Below are 20,246 nucleotides of genomic sequence, written 5' to 3'. Positions count from 1 at the left end.
TTTTCAGCCCTCGGTCCCCGTTCCTCGATCGTCACTTGAATATTCCTAAAAATACAATTTTATGCATTATGACAATAAAAATCTAATTTAGCATATAAACAAGTATGTCACATAATTAATTAGCAACTAAAATCGGTTAATTACTCAATTTTCATAATTTCCTAGATTCGCATGTAGTTGGATTACGTTGTCTTAATTTTGGACCTTACATTCCAAGTGTAATATAAAATAATCTGTTATCTCTCATGTAAAAAAACCGTGAGTATGCATGTGTTCCGGGTTAATTGCACCACATTTCCTCAGTGAAAAATCTAAAAGATAAAAATAATTTGAACAACAAACATTGTGCACTCCCAATTATACACAAGCACTTGGAATTCCATTATTGTACCGACTCTTATTCATACGATGATTCATACCATCTTTCATAAGCATCTAGAAAGGCAATTCTTATTAAATATTATATAAAATCAAATCAACAAGGAAAATATATTATTAGAGAAATCATTCAAATTAAGAATTTATATTTCTCTTCATTGACAAATCTTTGACCTTGTGTCTCGCATGAGATTCTGGAATCTCATTCAATATTAGGTAAAAAAAGAAAATCTATATAATTATCATCGGGATTATATTTTCCTAACAAAGATTTATGCCATGAATTTCCCATATATTTAAAGCCAAAAAACTTGCAATAACTTTACACAACTTAATTGGCATATCCAGAAGAACAATGGCAAATAAAAAAATCTCATTGCTTCTAATTTTTTCAATCTTTCTTGCAGTCGCTACATGGAAATGTAATGCTCAAGGATCAGTAAGTTGCTATTGTTTGATAAAGATTTATTTCATTAAACTTATTGAATATGATATTACCATGTGATTTTTGCGATTTTATTTCTTTCTTCTTATATATATACCGGTTCAATTAACAATATATCAGATTGACAGATGCGTCCTGAAATCGCACAGCTAATAATCAATTAAAAAATATCGGTTCAATTAATGATAATCCAAAAATTAATATATCGATTCAATAAATGATTTTCTGTCATTTTCTAAGCATCAGTTCTAATTGTTTTTTTTTTTTTGCTATATACCATTTCAATTATTGATAATCCTAATAATTAATATAATATAAATTTTTATTTTCAGGCAAAGACATGGTGTGTGGCGGACTCCACTGTCCCGAACTATAATTTGCAATCAATTATGGATACCACATGTGGAGTTCTCGTAAATTGTTCCCCGATTGCTTTATTTTCCCAGTGCTATTATCCCAACACAGTGCGTAACCATGCATCATTCGTTCTCAATCTCTTATATCGTCGTCAGGCCGCCAATTGTTTTGAAGGAATTGGTGTTATAGTTACACAAGATCCATGTAAAACAAATTTTCATTTCTTTCTCCATTTTTTCAGTATTATTATCATTACTTATGTTGATGTTTTGCAGCTTATGAAGGTTGCCATTATCCATAACGTACATGAAGAAGAGTGTGGGCAGCAATAATAATCATTACTTATTGTGTTTCTGATTTTCGATGAAATTATATTTAATTTCACAAACAATTATATATATTGACAAAAATACTCAAGCAAATTAATAAAATATTTTTGGATGAGTTTATTTTTTTTCCTAAATTTAATATCGGGTTTTATGGGAGAATATATTTTGAAATTTAAAATACTGTAAAAATAAAAAAAAAATAGGAAAAAAAATATGGAAGGATTACCATCAAAAGACCATTATTTTAAACATTTACTTCCTCCACTTGATAATTTATCATTTTGTAGATATTTTTTGCTTTTGAAATAAACAAATGAAAACATTATGAATTAATAATATAATTAGTAATAAAACTTAATTAAGAATAATAATATTGAAAAAAATTAATGATAATAATAAAGCAAAAATATTTAATACATAAAAATATTTTTAAAAAGTAAATTGCTAATAAAAAATAAATAATAATGTTAGAAAAAATCATAATTAGTATTGTCTATTATTAAATATTTTTACATTATTATTAATTTATTTTTGCTTATTTTATTTTATTTTTTTACTCCTTTTAGATGAAGGTAAATATTTAAATAATATTGCTAAGTATGGGTGTGCAAAATTTCGATTAAACTTAATTAACCGACCGAACCAAATTAACTCAAAAATTCGATTCGGATAATTCTGAAGTTCGATTTTGAAATTTTAAACAATCAGTTAATTCGATTAACTAGGTTCGGTTTCAGTTTTAATTTGAAAAATTTGGTTAAACTAAATTAATCGATTTAATAAATATATTAATTTAAATTGTATATGGACATTAAAAATACATTATAAAGAAGTTTAATTTTTCATACATGGACCAAACTTGTCAACCCAATATAATTTGTCTAGCCTAACATTTGACCTAAGCCCTAACACCATTTTATTTCTGCCGTTTGCGCGAGATTGTCTGCAATTTTCAACTTGGAAGGCCATGATAGAGTGGCGATCTGGGCTTCCTTCCATAATCTCCCTCTTATTGTTTCCAGAGTAGACAACCGCCATCTGATTGTTTTCGGAGCAGACGACCGCCATGTGAAAATCTTGCGCATGAATGATATGCTAACCGATTTTCCTTTCAATAGCTTTTGGACTATTTAGAAAAATATTTATTATTTTCTGAAATTCATAAAAATATATGTATTATTATGTAAAAGTTATTTAATTGTGACGATGGATGAATATTTTTATTATATTTTACAAATGTTCTAAATAAAAGTGAAGATATGTGATTTTTTTCATTTTATATTAGTAGTTGTGGCTTATGTATAATCAGTGAAGATCTGAATGGAGAGTTATTTATTTTCTGAAGTTGGTAAAAGAGCTATTTTCAATTACCTAGATGTTGCCAATTTCACGAGAGACATGGGACACTACAAAAAACCAAGGCGATTAGCGACGGTCTTATCCGTCGCTAAAACCGTCGCTACATGGTCAAAGCGACGGTTTTAGCGACGTGCCGCTTAAGCGTGACCTTTTGGCTCGTCGCCTCCCCCAAGCGACGCGCACACAATAACCGTGACTATTTGGCGACCGTCTGTAGGATGAAGGCCGTCGCCAATATTAGCGACGGTTATTCTAAACACCGTCGCCAATATAAGCGACGGACATTAAACACCGTCGCTATATGAAGCGACAGATAAAATAAAAAGACCATCGCTATCCGAAGCGACGGTCTTCTAAAAACCGTCGCTATTTTGTTCGGAAGTTTTTTAAAAAATCCCGCCGCTTAAAAAGCGGCGGGATTTATCGCAAAAATAAAAAAAAAACGGGTTGCGAAGATTTGTGCGAAGATTCTGCGAAGAATTCTGCGAAGATTTGTGTGAAGATTTGTGCGAATATATAATAGCGACTATTTATAGTAAATTAATATATAAACAACGGTATTTATATATAGTAAATTAAAACCTGATTTGTGCGAAGATTTGCAGCTCTCACGTAGCGTTGGAAGATCGCATCGACAATCAAATCTACAACATAAATACGAAAAAATGTTAAGTACGCAATAAAAAAATCGAAACAGAGAAAAAAATTGATAGAGTTCGAAAAAAAAACGAAACACAAATGAAATCGTGTAAGAAATGTTCGGGAAGGGCTGATTATATACAAACATAGCGACGGTTTTTTTTTGGAATAGTCGCAATATAGCGACGGATATGAATAAAACCGTCGCTATATAGCGACTGTTATGAATTCACCGTCGTCATATAGCGACGGTTTTTTGAAAACCGTCGCCGAACTAGATCGGCGACGGTTATTTCAAAACCGTCGCCGAACTAGATCGGCGACGGTTGTCTTAAACCCGTCGCAATTATGACGACGGGTGTTAAGAAACCGTCGTTATAATAGCGACTATGTTTTTAAAAACCGTTGCTTATTCTATTTAGCGACCATTTACTCCAAACCGTCGCTATTTTAAAGCGACCGTTTGACTTGAACCGTCGTTATAATATTGCGACTGTTTCGTAAAACCGTCTCCATTTTTATTAATGGCGACGGGTAAAAAGACCGTTGCCTCAAAAAACGACGGTTTTTGGAAACAGTCGCAATATGAGCGACGGTTTGTGAAAACCGGTCGCTAAATGGCGACGGTTCATTTAAAACCGTCGCTATTTTAGCGACCGTTATTCGAACAACCGTCGCTATTTTAAACAAGTAACGGTCTATTACAAACCATCGCTATATAGCGACGGTTAATTAAAAAACGTCGCTATTTTAGCGACGGTTTTATTAAAACCGTCGCTATGCTGCCCGTTTTTTTGTAGTGGGAAAAACTTTAAGGGAGATTATTTTGAAATAGTGTATTTATAAGCTGAAGTTAGCAACTAAGCTATAGTACAATGATTCAATTTCTGTTTTTGATAATTTATTTGAAATTTGATAAATGATATATATAGTTTTCCTATATCTGCTTTATTTTAAATTTTGAATTATTCACAAGAAATATTTTTCGTATGCATTTTTATGAAAATTGTATGATTTACTTTTATATGTCAAGGAAAGAAGACATATCTATTATGGATATTGACGATAGTTGTTCCACTCCACAACCTTCAAATGGAACATAAATATGTGCAAATTCTAAAGTTAAGGAAACCAAACGAAAAGCAATGAAACCAAGAAGTGAGGTATGGGAGCCTTTCACAAAATTTTCCAATTCTGAAAATGAAACTAAAGCTAAATGCAAGTATTGCGAGAAGGAATTTTATTGTGATCCATATAAAAATGGAACTGCGAGTTCGAGGGCTCATATGAATTCGTGTAGAAAAAGCATAAGACGGTGAGGCATGTTTAACTACTTGGAAATTTGATCGAGAAGTATGTAGGAAAGTTTTGGTTAAATGATTGTGGTTGAAGAACTCCCTTTCCAATTTGTAGAAAGGGATGGATTTAAACTATTTATGGCTATATAACATGTCCAAAGTTTAGAATCTCTTCAAAATGGACAGTTGCATGTGATATTGTTTATTTATATGAAGTTGAGAGAGAGTTTAAAAAGCTTCTTGAAAAATTCATCACAAAGAATTTGTTTGACCACAGATACATGGACATCGATTCAAAAGATCAATTATATGTGTCTGACAGCTCATTTTATTGATAAAATTGGACTTTACGAAAAAAGATTATCAATTTGAAAGGGCTTTAAAAAGATTTGATGAACAAGATCTATGTTTAAATTGGATCTTCAACTCACAAAATGAGTTGGTGTTGTGAATCATGATGGAGAAGTGGTATTTGATGCAGATGATAAACCTAATAAAGAAATGAGAACTATTGATGGGAAGCCGACTATTGCCGATTAGGAAAATGTTAGGACTTTTGCTGCTTTATTGCAAATATTTTATGAACTAACTCTGAAATTTTCAGGTTCATTGTATGTCACATCCAATACTTTTGCACATGAGATTAGTTTCATTCACACAATATCGAAGGAGTGGCAAGAAAATTTGACAAGTACTACTGGGGAGATCCCGAGAAAATGAATAATTTGCTCTATGTTGCGATGGTGTTTGATCCAAGACACGAATTGGATTTTGTTGAATTAATGTTGATAGAAATGGAGATTAAATGGGTTAAGAATAGGAAAGGCAATAAAAGAAACTTTGCTTTCTTTGTATAAAAATTACAAAGAGAAGATGGAGCCTCAAAGTTGCAAAACAAAAGTGTTATCTGTTCAACAAATAATAGACGCTGAACAAAATAGTGCAAGTAAAACTGATTTAAAAAGACAATCAATTCTTGTGAAGTACAAAAAACAAAAGGCACAGAGTTTTGGTGATGGTAATATTTTAGAATTGGAAAAATATCTGAATGAGATGGTTGAGTAGTATTCTGAATATTTTGGAATGGTGGAAGCAAAATTGTCATAAATTTCTCATACTTTCTGAAGTTGCTCGTGATGTGTTGCTATTCAAGTATCAATTGTTGCTTCAGAATCTACTTTTAGTACAGGTGGCCGAGTACTTGATTGTTTTTGGAGTTCATTGACTCCTAAGATAGTGGAAAGTCTTATTTGCACACAAGATTGGCTTCGTTCATGCCCAATTCCAATCAATGTTGAAGAGACTTTGGAGGATATGGAAAACCTAGAAGATCGTAAGTTTTCTTATAAAAATTTTATAGTTAGATTTTCTTTATTGCTATAAATTCTAATTTATTTTACTCGTATATCATAATTTCTTTTTTAGAGATAGCAAAACTTAGGTGGGACTCGTCTTCCTTAACAAAACCGGTGGATAATCATAAATGAATTACGTTAATGAGAATTATCAATGATATATTTTGTCATGTATTTTTATTATGAGTGGAAGAATATTGTACACCAAGCTTGAAGATTCCTCCAAAGTGTGAAGGTTTGTTTTGTGTATTAGTTTAATATTTGAAGTGCTATGACTTGTGAACAAAAATAGAAACAAAGATTGACGATCGTTTACTGTTGGCAGGCAATGTTATGTGTTGTTCGTCTGCTTTGATTGTCAAGATTTGAGGATGAGAGACTATAGTTCCTTAAAGATAGTCGTCATGTTTAAGTTTTGGTGATTGTGTAATATATTCAAGTCTGTATCGTTTAAGTTTGGTTGTATCATGTTTTGTATTGTTTGAATTTGATTGGAGTTATAGTGTTATTTTTTATTTGCAAGTTAATTTCTTGGGTCTTGACTACAAAACCCATATTTGTCGTTATTGGTTGGATACAGATTGAATCGGACATTTGCTTTCTTTAAAAAAAATGTTTTTAGCTTAATACTCGGTTGATACAGAAATTGTAGCTAGTGCTTCAGAAATCATTTTATTGAATTGTCTTGTGGGGCTAAAATGGTCTGTAGTTGTTTCCTTGATCCTTATATATCTATTGATCCAATGATTTTATCTTCAATATTTTATTTGTTATTGATATATTTTGTTCAATGTTTCTTGTTATTTATGAGCTCTGCATTGTTTTCTTTTTTGTTAAAATTCGTACTTTTTTTAAAAGATATCAGTTATTTCGATCGATAACCGAAATAACCAGTATGATTAATTCGATTTCTACGAATGTTTCGGTCGGTTCAGTTATTCGGAAATAAAATCGATTATATAACTGTTCGGTTCGGTTACTAACCAAATAGAGAGATTGCACACCCTCCCTATTGCTGAAAATTTTAATAAAAATGTAGGGCATGAGAATCGAACTGAGTTTAGTCAAAATTATTGAGAGACTCAACCGCCGAACCAAATGTATATATTTTCCCATTTGGGGTTAAATAATATATTTAATATAAAAAATTCTATATAGGAATCTTGTTTTTTAGAACTTTTGAGTAAACGTGAACAATCAATAGAACAAGACAGATGCATACAAATTTGTATTTGAAAGTATCCTTTTGATGGAAAAATCACACAAGGCCAGGCAATTTGATGTATTAAATTTGTATTTGACAGTATCCTTTTGATGGAAAAATCACACAAGGCCAGGCAATTTTTCTTTGGGCTTGCAGTTTCGTTTTTTCTATTTGTACTAACATCTTTCCGTTTTCATTTTGTAGATTATCTGCTTCGTTTCATCTTCCAACGTTACGTGGATCTGCATATCTTCAAACACGTCAGATTTTTATCGCGTGTTCTTTATTAAATGTTTCATCTTCCAACGTTACATGAAATTTATGCATGTTATTTAGCAAGTTTAGCGTAATATTATTACTATGTTGTGCATGATTTTTTGTAGTTGTAACTTAAATTTTATGATAGAAGTGTGGATACTTAGTTAATTTACGTAAATAATTTTAGTTGTAACTTTAATTTTAGCGTAATATTATTTCGTTGTGTGGTTTTTGATACTTACGTGGATCTGCATATCTTCAAGCACGTGAGTATAGTTTTTGATAAGTTAATTTAATTAAATATAAATATTTAAGCACTTGTAGTCTTCAAGGTATAACACATGAAATAGAAGTTGGATGTATCGTAGTGTGGGAAATATGTTCTTAAGTGGTGAATTTTGTGTTATTGTTGACATATTTATAATAAAAAAATTTTTGTTTTTGCAGCTTACATAATATGTCTGGAGAACCGCCTCCTCCACCGCCTGATCACAGGATTCAGCTTACTATCAAGGATGGGATGTAAGTACTTTTTTTTTAATCGTAAAGTAATTGTTTAACAAAATTCTGTTCTACTTATTTAATATTTTTACGAAAACGATTACAATAACATGTATTATTGGTTTTAGATTTGAGCAACATCATAAAAGTGTCTCGAGATACATATCGAGACAGTTCGCAATGCAGACCTGTGATCCAGGCTGGTCGTGGAGACATGTGACACCTGAGCAGCGACAGTTTTACTGGGAGAGGTTTTGTGTAAGTCCTTATTAAAACAATCAATTTTTCCAATAACATGTTTAAATTTTTATTAACCTATTAAATTACTTAAATATTCCATATTGCAGTTGAGGTATAGATGGGCAGCGGATATTGATACTCAGGTACGAGACCTGTGGTTACGTAACAGTGCCATCCTATACCGTCGGACCATTTATCGTTGGAGGAGCAGGGGCCAGCCTCCACAGACGGTCACGCCTGAGAGATGGGCTGCTTGGACTACTGCTTGGCAGCAACAGGATTGGCAGGACAGAGCTGCCAAGAACAAGGCGAACAGGAACAGCGAGCCTGCAGGGGTAGGTACAGGGACGTCGAAGCACATTGCAGGTGCGAAGACATACAGCGCTCACGGACATGATCTGGTATTTCTTCTAGTTTAATAGTTTTCAATTGTACTTTAACATATATATATATATATAATATATATATATATATATATATTTGTTTACACTTTTAAATTATAATGTTTTACAATTATTAAATTTATTTCAGCGAGCACGATATGGCAGAGATCCTACGTCGTGGGAGCTGTACGTACACACACATCGACATGTAGACGGATCTTTCGTTGACACGCGATCCCGCCTGATCCACGTAAGTTTATTAAATTTCGTTGTTCTCATTAACGTTTCACTAAAAATAATCCATTTTTATCAACATCACAGGAGAACATGGAGCGATCTTTGGCTCAGTCACTAAATTCTGGTGAGGATGGATCGGAGCCTGTTGTCCCCAGCCCACAGTCGGTAAACAGCATGTTCAAGACTGTGGTTGGGGGGAAGAAGAAGGGGAGGATGTATGGGTGTGGGTCCATGGCCAGCACCTTCTATCCCGATGAGATGGCTCCGGGTCGACGTGGTAGGTCATCGGATGTCGGTCCGTCGTCTGAGTCCCAGCGCGAGGCGGACATGCGCCAGATTCTGGACTCATCGTTACGTCGTAACGATGAGCTTTGCGAGAGGATGCGGGCTACAGAGGCGGAGAACGTCATGCTGAGAGATCGCATGACGTCACTAGAGGAGCATGTCCGACTCCTAGTTGCAGGCATGTCACAGGGAGCTACCGCGCATACATCAGGTCGCACGCTGTCTGGACCAGGCACTTCTCACAGAGGTCGATCTCGTGGGGCAGCAGTTGGTTCTTCATCCCGTATTCACAGATTTTCACAGAGTTATATTCCTCCGACGCAAGGGTACGGGGACGAGGACGAGGATGAGGACGAAGAGGACGGCGACGACTACGACGACGATGAGACTCAGTCACCGTCACCGTAGTGACGTTTGTTTACATTTTTTTGGTGAATATTTGTATCAAACACTAGTTTGGAAATGTTATTTACTAATATGATTATATTTTTCAAATTTGTTGTTAATTTTTTTACTAATTATACAGTACAATTGTTTTAATATATTTTTATTTTTAAAAAAAAAAACGGAATGGTGAATAGCGACGGAACAATTCTAACCGTCGCTACAATTCGCGACGGTTATTGAAAAAACCGTCGCTTTAACTGGCGACGGTTGTGAAAATACCGTCTCAAATTAAAGCGACTGTTTTTAATTAACAGTCGCTAAGTGAAGCGACGGTAATTTCACCATCGTCACTATATTTAGCGACGGTTAGAAGCATAGTCGTCGCTAAATATAGCGACGTTGTTGAAATTACCGTCGCTACAGTTAGCGTCGGTGTTATTTTGACCGTCGCTATACTGGAGACGGACTTCATCCTACAGACGGTCGCCAAATTGTCACGGTTACTGTGTCGCGTCGCTTGGGTGAGGCGACGACGCAAAAGGTCACGGCTCAACGGCACGTCGCTAGAACCGTCTCTTTGACCAATTCGCGACGGTTTAGCGACGGAAAAACCCGTCGCAAATTGCTTTGGTTTTTTGATGTACATCAGTATGTGTAGGTGAAGAATGATTCAAAATAATAGCCTAAAACTCGAAGAAAACGAGCCCACAGCGAGATTTGCATACAACAATGAATAAACTAGGAATTGATCTCGTTGGGGTAATTTTTCTTTATGAATATTTTTTCGACAAATTTGGGAATAAATATGATTTATCGATAATGGTAATTATTCAAATTGAAATTTTAGATTAACAAAGAATCGTGGCATAATTAAGCTAGTGACATAAAATTTTGAATTGATTATCAACGAGACATTATTCAGTTAAACTGTAGGTTATTCAACCTACAAATGCATAGAATGAACTTGCTTGATATTAAGGTACGTCGGTACGTGCTCATCGATAACTTGGAATATAAATAATTCGAATATATGGAATATTTACGTGTGACATTTGTGCCGTTGTGTATTCTATTGATTACGTGTTCGAAAATTTTGAAATTATTGAAAAATTGGGTCTTTGGATTACTCAATCGTGATTGATTCACTTTTACTCCTTTATCAGATTTGAATATAAATTTTTTATTATGTTGTAAATACTGTAGAAACTAATGAGATAATATAAATTTCATATGTATCAAAGAATGAATACAAGACATGTTTATATACAAGATATAAATCTAAGACATATAAGGAATTACACGAGATAAAGGAAATATTATATATAAAATATACAAAATATAATGCACAATATAAGATAGAAGATATATTCCAATAGGCCCCCTCAAGATGGTGAGCTCGTAGATATACCAATCTTGGAATATAATAGAGGAAGACTCAGCCAGCTGGTCAGAGGACGAGATATCAGATAAACAACCTTTGTTACTCTGAACCAACTCAAGAAAAAAATGATAATCCAGAGCAATATGCTTCATGCGAGAATAGAACACATGATTTGCCACTACAAGAAATATGATCTATCGCGACGCACCTCATTTTGAACGTCGTCTTATGCTACCATTTGGCGACGCATGATATGCTTAGCGTCGCTGAAATAGCGAATCGTGTGCTTTCATTTTCCCACCTTCATTTTGGTTTATTTGACGACAAGACAAAGCTAACGCGTCACGAAATGTAAGCATTCGACGACATAGAGCACATTCAATGTCGCTGATACGTAGCGGGAAATTTCCCCCACCAACTTTCTGGGTCTTTTGGCAACATGACTCAGCTGAAGCGTCGCAGAAAGATAATCTGAGAGCGTCGCAAAATTGGTAAATCATTTCACGACGTGTAGCAAGAGTTGCTGAATGTATTTGATGGAAAGTTATTTCATCAGTACGTACATTTCGCGACGCATCATACACGCAACGTCGCTAACGGGTGGAGTGTCCTTTCGCAACGCGACTCATTGGCTTTTGTGCGTCGCCAAATAGCTTTTATTTTTCAACCAATGCGAAGGAATGTAAAAGATCTGAGTTGGGATACAAATGCTAAAAATGAAATTTAAATTATTAGATTTCAGATTATGTGTCAAAACCGAACAGATAAAAAGTATCCAAAATTTTAAGTTAATAATTTTTTTTATTTTTATATAGATTATATATATTATAAAATAATTTTTAGTGAATTAAGTATAAGTTTGTGAATTTTTAGTTGATTAATATTTTTTAAATTCATTTCGCTTTTAGATTTAAATGTTTTTTTAAAAAAGTAACTTAAAAAATAATATCTAAAATTTTATATTAGTATTTAATTACTAATTTAAATAATTATCCAAACTGAATAAATGAAATAGAAATAATCTAACCATTTTTGTATAAAATAAATCAAACCGATGTTTTGAATTTGATAAAATCGAAAACCAAGAAACTGAAATCACATTGTGTCAAATTGAACCGAACCGAACCAACTGATTAACATATATAAGATATTATATACGTGAGGTGGGTCAACCCGACTCATATCTACAATAAAAAATAATATGTTTGACATAAAAAAAATATTTTTCATGGTTCGGCTAATATTTTTAAAATCTTTGCAACTCGATATATTTTTCGGGAGTGGGTTCGAGCTTAATGGGCCTACTTTTGAGTTGATAGGGCTTAATCATCTTTTTAATATTTAAATTAAACAAACTAGGCCCATTAACTTATAGTTTGTCTATATAATTAACACCTAAGCATCCAATTAACCCTAAACCTAAAGTCATTAGCCGACACCTCATTCAGAACTCGCCCCTCCCCTCGGTTTCAGAGAAAATCTCCAGCTGAAGGCTCGATCTTGAGCTTGTTTATACAAAGAAAATTCACTCGGGTTCCTTCCCTTCATCCTTGCACTCCAACCATCTTAAGGCACGTTCTGTAACATTCTCGCTGCATCATTCACGTGAATTATCTCTGAAATGTTTGTGTCTTGCATGAGATTTCCCGAACCAACCGTGTGTGTGTGAGATTTTTGGATTTCATGTGTATATCGTATATTTATGCTTCAACTCTCACGGTTTCTTGTTGTTGTGCGAAGGGACTGTAGGTGCTGGTGTGAGGGGCCGAGACATGTCATAGTATGGAAGGGAATAGGGCTGGAGTCGGTTCTGGTCGGAACTTGGTGTAGCTTGAGTAGGGTGTTCCATTTTGGATCGGTTTTGAGATGGTTTGTGTGCAAGGGGCTAACTGGCAGTGCAAGGGCTCGATCGTGCCACGTACCAGACCCTGATGGGTCTGAGACAGGTCCAAGGAAGGCTAAGCACCTGCTGGAACAGCCCCAAGCACGAACCGAGTGTTGTTAAGGTGTTGATCGCGGCGGTACTCCTTAGTGTATAGCAGCCGTGGGCTTTGCACAGTCTGCATGGGGTCTGAGCCGTGTGCCTAGTGTGTCAGGTTGGGTCTCAAGGTGGTCACGAGGAGGTCAGTTCATGGCTAGTGCGTAGGGTGATTGCGAGTGGTGTGAGTTTTGAGGAAGAAGTGCCGAGGGAGGGGTGATTGAGAGAGGACCGTAGGATTTTTGCCAATCCTGGAATTTTAGCCGTGATCCTAAGGGGTCTAATGTTAGAGTTTTAGGAGCATTTTATTATTTTTAAGAGATGGTAAAAAGTTGGGGAATTTTTGATTAAATTTCGAGTCGATTCGGGTTAACCGACCCCGGTCCAAGTTTTTATAATGAGTCGGTTAAGTTTGGTTTTTTTGGACTCGAATTGATGTCTAGGAATACTTATAAAAATGTTTTGGAACATTTTAAGGAGTTTTGTAAGCTTTGGGTCAATTTTAGAGGTCCAGGGGTAAAATGGTAATTTTTGGGTTTCCAGGGGCAAAATGGTAATTTTGCACCCGGGACGAGATTTTTGTCCTAGCAGCGCCCTGAGCACGAATCATAATATTTTTAAATGTTCATGCATCACGTTTACGATTTTTACGCTATTATAATAATTATGGTGCATGCTTAATTTAAAGGAATTAAGTGAAGAAGAGAAGAGCACTCCGTCTCCGCCGCGCCGCGTCGTTATTTTGTTTGTTTTCAGTCAAAACAAACCAAGGCATGTTTATACCTTCTTTCACTCTTCAATCAAGTCATATAGGTATTTTTAAATATCGCAAGTACATGATTTTAATGCAAGAAGATCGAAATTGTTCATATTTAATTAGGTTGGTTAATTATATTACGTGCAAAATATTCATTTTGAGATTTATGCGATATGGCTTGAGGTCACTTTACTATCATGATTAAATCCGGTTGCCAGTTACCGGTCCGGTCGTCAGTTACCGGTTATGAGAGCATTACTAAGTCCTGTCGCCAGTTACAGGCCCGGTCGCCAGTTACCGGTCAGTTCAGTTGTTTCACCCAGTACTGTGGCAGTGGTCTGATCAGACGTACATTACTAAGTCCTGTCGCCAGTTACAGGCCCGGTCGCCAGTTACCGGTCAATTCAGTTCAGGGACCACTTGCATAGACCATAATCTCACCAGAAAATTATTACATGCTATTTTAGTACAGGGCTCCAAGGAGCAAACATTTTCACTATGATTTTCAGTTCAGTTATGCACGTATTATAATTGCTCAGAACATGATATTTTATCCCATGCAAATTTTACTGTAGTATTTACTTGCTATTTACGATATATGCATGTTCAGTCTTTAGACTCACTAGACTTGATTGTTGTAGGTACTGATGATGTTGGGACCGAGGGCGGGGACCAGTGAGCTAGCTTGGGTCGACAGTAGTGGCACCCGAGGACCTCAGTTTCAGCATTTGCAAACTTTATTTTTTTTTTATTGCTCAAACTTTTTATCGCTTGTTGAATTATTTTAAATTGTTACTTTGCAAATATTTACTTCCGCTGCTATTTTAATCATTTAACATTTTTGTCAGTTTGTCTATGAATGAGACTTTTAATTATTTAAAAGAAAATTTTTAAATTTCCCGCAATTTTTCAAGTAAGGATTTTCGGGCCTTTACACAAACTCTTTTTTACACATTGATACCATATTATGATAATATTTGCATAATCCTCTCATTATCTAGAAAGGCAAATCTTATTAAATATTATATAAAATAATATCAACAAGGAAAAGATATTATTAGAGAAATCATTCAAATTAAGAAATTATATTTCTCTTCATTGACCTTGTGTCTCGCATGAGATTCTGTAATCTCATTCAATATTAGGTAAAAAAAAGAAAATCTATATAATTATCATCGGGATTATATTTTCCTAACAAAGATTTATGCCATTAATTTCCCATATATTTAAAGCCAAAAAACTTGCAATACCTTTACACAACTTAAGCATATCTGGAAGAACAATGGCAAAGAAAAAAATCTCATTGCTTCTAATTGTTTCATTCTTTTTTGCAGTCGCTACATGGAAATGTAATGCTCAAGGACCAGTAAGTTGCTATTGTTTGATAAAGATTTATTTCATTAAAATTATAGAATATATGATCTTACCCCGTGATTTTTGCATCATTTTGCGATTTTATTTCTTTCTTCCTATATATATACCGGTTCAATTAATGATATATCGTCGTGATATTGCACAGAAGAGTTAAAGAATTAGAAACTTAAAAAAATCGTATGGGGAGTTCTAACATCGGTTCAATTAATGACAATCCTAAATATTAATATATCAGTTCAATAAATGATTTTCTGTCATTTTTTAAACATCAGTTCTATTTTTTTTTTTGCTATATACTGTTTAAATTATTGATAATCCTAATAATTAATATAATATAAATTTTTATTTTCAGCCAAAGACATGGTGTGTGGCGGCCTCCACTACCCAGGACTATTATTTGCAATCAATTATAGATGTCGCATGTGGAAATATCGTAAATTGTTCCCCGATTGTTTCATTTTCCCAGTGCTATTATCCCAACACACTGCGTAACCATGCATCATTCGTTCTCAATCTCTTATATCGCCGTCGGGACGGCCATTGTTTGAGAGGACTCGGTGTTATAGTTAGACAAGATCCATGTAAACAAATTTTCATTTCTTTCTCCATTTTTTCAATATTATTATCATTAATTATGTTGATGTTTTGCAGCTTATGGAGGTTGCCATTACCCATAACGTACATGAAGAAGAGTGTGGGCAGCAAGAATAATCACTACTTACTGTGTTTCTGATTTTCGATGAAATTATATTGGGAAATGGTTATTTTCATGAACTCTTGCGTTTTTGCCATAACAACATTCTTTAATTAAACTGAGACTTTGAATATGAAGGGGAAAATAGGGAAAAACCCGACCGACTTTTAGTTTTATATTGATTCTTTTGAAGTAATACAAGTTGAATTTATTTTATTAACCTAACCAAATTTGTGATATGAGATTTCAGATATCAGATCTTTTAATATTTCAAAGAATATTGTCTAAAATCTAACATATATCAACATTCTTGAAAAATATTAATTTAAGATGTAACATCTGTTAATGATTCTGAAAAATAAGGATCCAAAGTCAAAGATTTATCTATATATATTCTGAAGAATAATGATGTAAAATTTAGGATATATCAATATTACGTGGACGTGTGATCTTCTGTCCAATCCATAACAAAAGGCATGGCCAATTATTTAGATTTTCTTTATTGCTATAAATTCTAATTTATTTTACTCGTATATCATAATTTCTTTTTTAGAGATAGCAAAACTTAGGTGGGACTCGTCTTCCTTAACAAAACCGGTGGATAATCATAAATGAATTACGTTAATGAGAATTATCAATGATATATTTTGTCATGTATTTTTATTATGAGTGGAAGAATATTGTACACCAAGCTTGAAGATTCCTCCAAAGTGTGAAGGTTTGTTTTGTGTATTAGTTTAATATTTGAAGTGCTATGACTTGTGAACAAAAATAGAAACAAAGATTGACGATCGTTTACTGTTGGCAGGCAATGTTATGTGTTGTTCGTCTGCTTTGATTGTCAAGATTTGAGGATGAGAGACTATAGTTCCTTAAAGATAGTCGTCATGTTTAAGTTTTGGTGATTGTGTAATATATTCAAGTCTGTATCGTTTAAGTTTGGTTGTATCATGTTTTGTATTGTTTGAATTTGATTGGAGTTATAGTGTTATTTTTTATTTGCAAGTTAATTTCTTGGGTCTTGACTACAAAACCCATATTTGTCGTTATTGGTTGGATACAGATTGAATCGGACATTTGCTTTCTTTAAAAAAAATGTTTTTAGCTTAATACTCGGTTGATACAGAAATTGTAGCTAGTGCTTCAGAAATCATTTTATTGAATTGTCTTGTGGGGCTAAAATGGTCTGTAGTTGTTTCCTTGATCCTTAAATCAGTTATCCTTATATATCTATTCATGATCCAATGATTTTATCTTCAATATTTTATTTGTTATTCATATATTTTGTTCAATGTTTCTTGTTATTTATGAGCTCTGCATTGTTTTCTTTTTTCTTTTTTTGTTAAATTCGTATTTTTAAAAAAAATATCGGTTATTTCGATCGATGAAATAACCGATATGATTAATTCGATTTCTATGAATATTTTTGGTAGGTTCAGTTATTCGGAAATAAAATCGATTATATAACTGTTCGGTTCGGTCCTATTGCTAGAAATTTTAATAAAAATGCGGTGCATGAGAATCGAACTGAGTTTAGTCAAAATTATTGAGAGACTCAACCGCCGAACCAAATGTATATATTTTCCCATTTGGGGTTAAATAATATATTTAATAAAAAATCCTATATAGGACTCTTGTTTTTTAAAACTTTTGAGTAAACGTGAACAATCAATAGAACAATACAGATGCATACAAATTTGTATTTGAAAGAATCCTTTTGATGGAAAAATCAGTATGTGTAGGTGAAGAATGATTCAAAATAATAGCCTAAAACTCGAAGAAAACGAGCCCACAGCGAAATTTGCATACAACAATGAATAAACTAGGAATTGATCTCGTTGGGGTAATTTTTCTTTATGAATATTTTTTCGACAAATTTGGGAATAATTATGATTTATCGATAATAGGAATTATTCAAATTGAAATTTTTGATCAACAAAGAATTGTGGCATAATTAATCTAGTGACATAAAATTTTGAATTGATTATCAACGAGACATTATTCAGTTAAACTGTAGGTTATTCAACATACAAATGCATAGAATGAACTTGCTTGATATTAAGGTACGTCGGTACGTGCTCATCGATAACTTGGAATATAAATAATTTGAATATATGGAATATTTACGTGTGACGTTTGTGCTGTTGTGTATTCTATTGATTACGTTTTTGAAAATTTTGAAATTATTGAAAAATTGGGTCTTTGGATTACTCAATCGTGATTGATTCACTTTTACTCCTTTATAAGATTTGAATATAAATTTTTTATTATGTTGTAAATACTGTAGAAATTAATGAGATAATATAAATTTCATATGTATCAAAGAATGAATACAAGACATGTTTATATACAAGATATAAATCAAAGACATATAAGGAATTACACGAGATAAAGGAAACATAATATAATATATAAAATATACAAAATATCATTCTAGACTCGATTGTACGGACCATGAAGTGATACCCCGAGACCCATCCTAGCATGTCATAACACCAAATCCAAATTCGTACAACACTCGAAGCAGCGATGTTCACTCTACGACACATACAATTCAAAAACGTGATAATTGACACCAAAACGTTTTCTACGACTTCTAATGTACTCGAGTGCCTATCGACACTAAACGACATATCAAATAGCAACCCAACATCATACTAAGCATACCTAAATGCAGCAACAATCACCCGTCGATTCCCAACGAAGCCTGCAACAGTAAAACTTCAAAGACACATCAATACATGATTTTCTGAAAAACGCAGTTTGAGCAGTCCCCAGAAAAACGCCATAACTCACTTAATTTTTATCCAAATATTTTGATTTTACTGTCAAATCGAAGGTATCAAAAAGTTCTACAATTTTTGCGTTGAAAGTTTTCTCAGAATCACGACCGAAAAATCGAAGTATTTAAAAATGACAGCAAAAACGAGTTTTCAGATCTAAAATTATTTCAAAATTGATCCAAACCATTTTCCGCTCAAACGACGAACGTCACACATATTTTGCGCATAAAACAACGCAACACATAATATGACATGATCGATGCAGCAAAAGAAAGATTATATGTGCCTTTTGATATTCAAAAATACCGAAACGACGATACCGATGCGGGAACAGAGCGAGGCTTGATCCGGGACGAACGTGGCTCGATACTCTTGAAATAAACTCAACGAAATATTGCTGGAAATTATGCAGAGGGGTGGGCGGCTGCACTAGGGAAGAAGACCCTAGGTTTTCTATTCTCAAAATATAAAACTTGCGTAGTGAAGTGTGTGTGTGTGTGTGTGTGTGTGTGATCGGTAATTAGTGTGTGTAAAAGTATGTGTGTGCGTGAGTTAGTGGTGAATTTAGGGAAATAATTTGCTTAATAATAAATTAACCACTAATTAAAAATTAATCAAACACTAACTCACTCAATTTCCTTAATTGAAATAAAATACACACTAATTTTATAACATTCTCCTTTAATAAAATAGAATCCACAAAAGTGCTAATTTTAAAAGTTTTAAACTTTTAAATCCACTAAATAAATAAGTTAGGATTTAAAATGCTAAACTTAATAATTATTTAAAAATGCCCCAACCTCAACTTAAAATAAAATACCACATTTAAAATCGCCAAAATCGTCACCGGTCTCTTTTCCTCGATCCCGCCCCGAGTAATCGCCTAAAACATGAAACTCGAAAAACATTTTAACGTGCATCGCAAAAACATAAACAATTTAAAATAATGCATTTAAATAAATCATGCACTATTAAGACTCGTTTTAAAATTAAATAAATGCTTTAATAATTAAATGAATGCATGGGTTATACGTGTACTGAATTTGGGCACTACACCCATACTCGCTATTGCTACCCTTCTTATAGGGTTGTTCAAAGAGTGGTCCTCGCATTCCGGTATTCCTTATGAAGTTGAGCACACCATGTTTTTTGGGTGCTGGTCTGCCACTGCATATTTTGCCCCTCGTCTAGCAATCATTCTTCTGAGTATCTACCAATTAGCGTGCTCTCTTAGTACCGGTCGAGTTTATAATTTTGCAGTCATGTTTTTGGGGTCCGTATATCGTGGTTTGAATCAATGTGTCCATCACGATCCTATTTCCAAATTTTTTTTATGGGCTTTCTCCTATTTCCCAAGTATGATAGACTTCCTCGTCGGTCCCCCAACCATGCTGCGTATCATGTCGTTGATGGGGAGCTGTTCGACCCTCTCAGCCCCTGAGTTGATGAACTACCTGCAGCATCTGAAGCTTGAGTCACTCAATCTGCCGTTGCGACCCAGTGTCTCTTGTCTGACACAGCCTCTCTGGGTTGGAGTTTTTCCTGATGTCCATGGTTGCTCTCCCGACGACATTTTTGCCTTACTTTTGACCCAGTATCTATCATTTCAATATTATTTTGGTAT

General features: G+C 33.9%; 1 protein-coding gene and 1 long non-coding RNA gene across 2 annotated transcripts; both read left to right on the top strand.

Moving 5' to 3' along the window:
- The first annotated feature begins 713 nt into the window (after positions 1 to 713).
- LOC140818831 (uncharacterized) lies at positions 714 to 15,878 on the top strand. The gene is made up of 3 exons (XR_012115073.1): positions 714 to 817; positions 1,156 to 1,384; positions 15,797 to 15,878. It is a non-coding gene; the product is annotated as an uncharacterized lncRNA (long non-coding RNA).
- On the top strand, positions 7,846 to 9,694 carry LOC140818497 (uncharacterized). Its single transcript, XM_073178468.1, has 5 exons — positions 7,846 to 8,144; positions 8,252 to 8,381; positions 8,471 to 8,764; positions 8,895 to 8,996; positions 9,068 to 9,694. Exons 1-5 carry the CDS (start codon positions 8,080 to 8,082, stop codon positions 9,674 to 9,676), a joined length of 1,200 nt encoding a protein of 399 aa, XP_073034569.1. The 5' UTR covers positions 7,846 to 8,079; the 3' UTR covers positions 9,677 to 9,694.
- Positions 15,879 to 20,246: the final 4,368 nt, after the last annotated feature.

This window comes from Primulina eburnea, chromosome 17 (assembly GCF_022965805.1).
Source record: "Primulina eburnea isolate SZY01 chromosome 17, ASM2296580v1, whole genome shotgun sequence".
In the NCBI taxonomy this organism is placed as follows: Eukaryota; Viridiplantae; Streptophyta; class Magnoliopsida; order Lamiales; family Gesneriaceae; genus Primulina; species Primulina eburnea.
The sequence above is the reverse complement of the archived record's forward strand: the minus strand, read 5'-3'. Positions and strand labels throughout refer to the sequence as shown.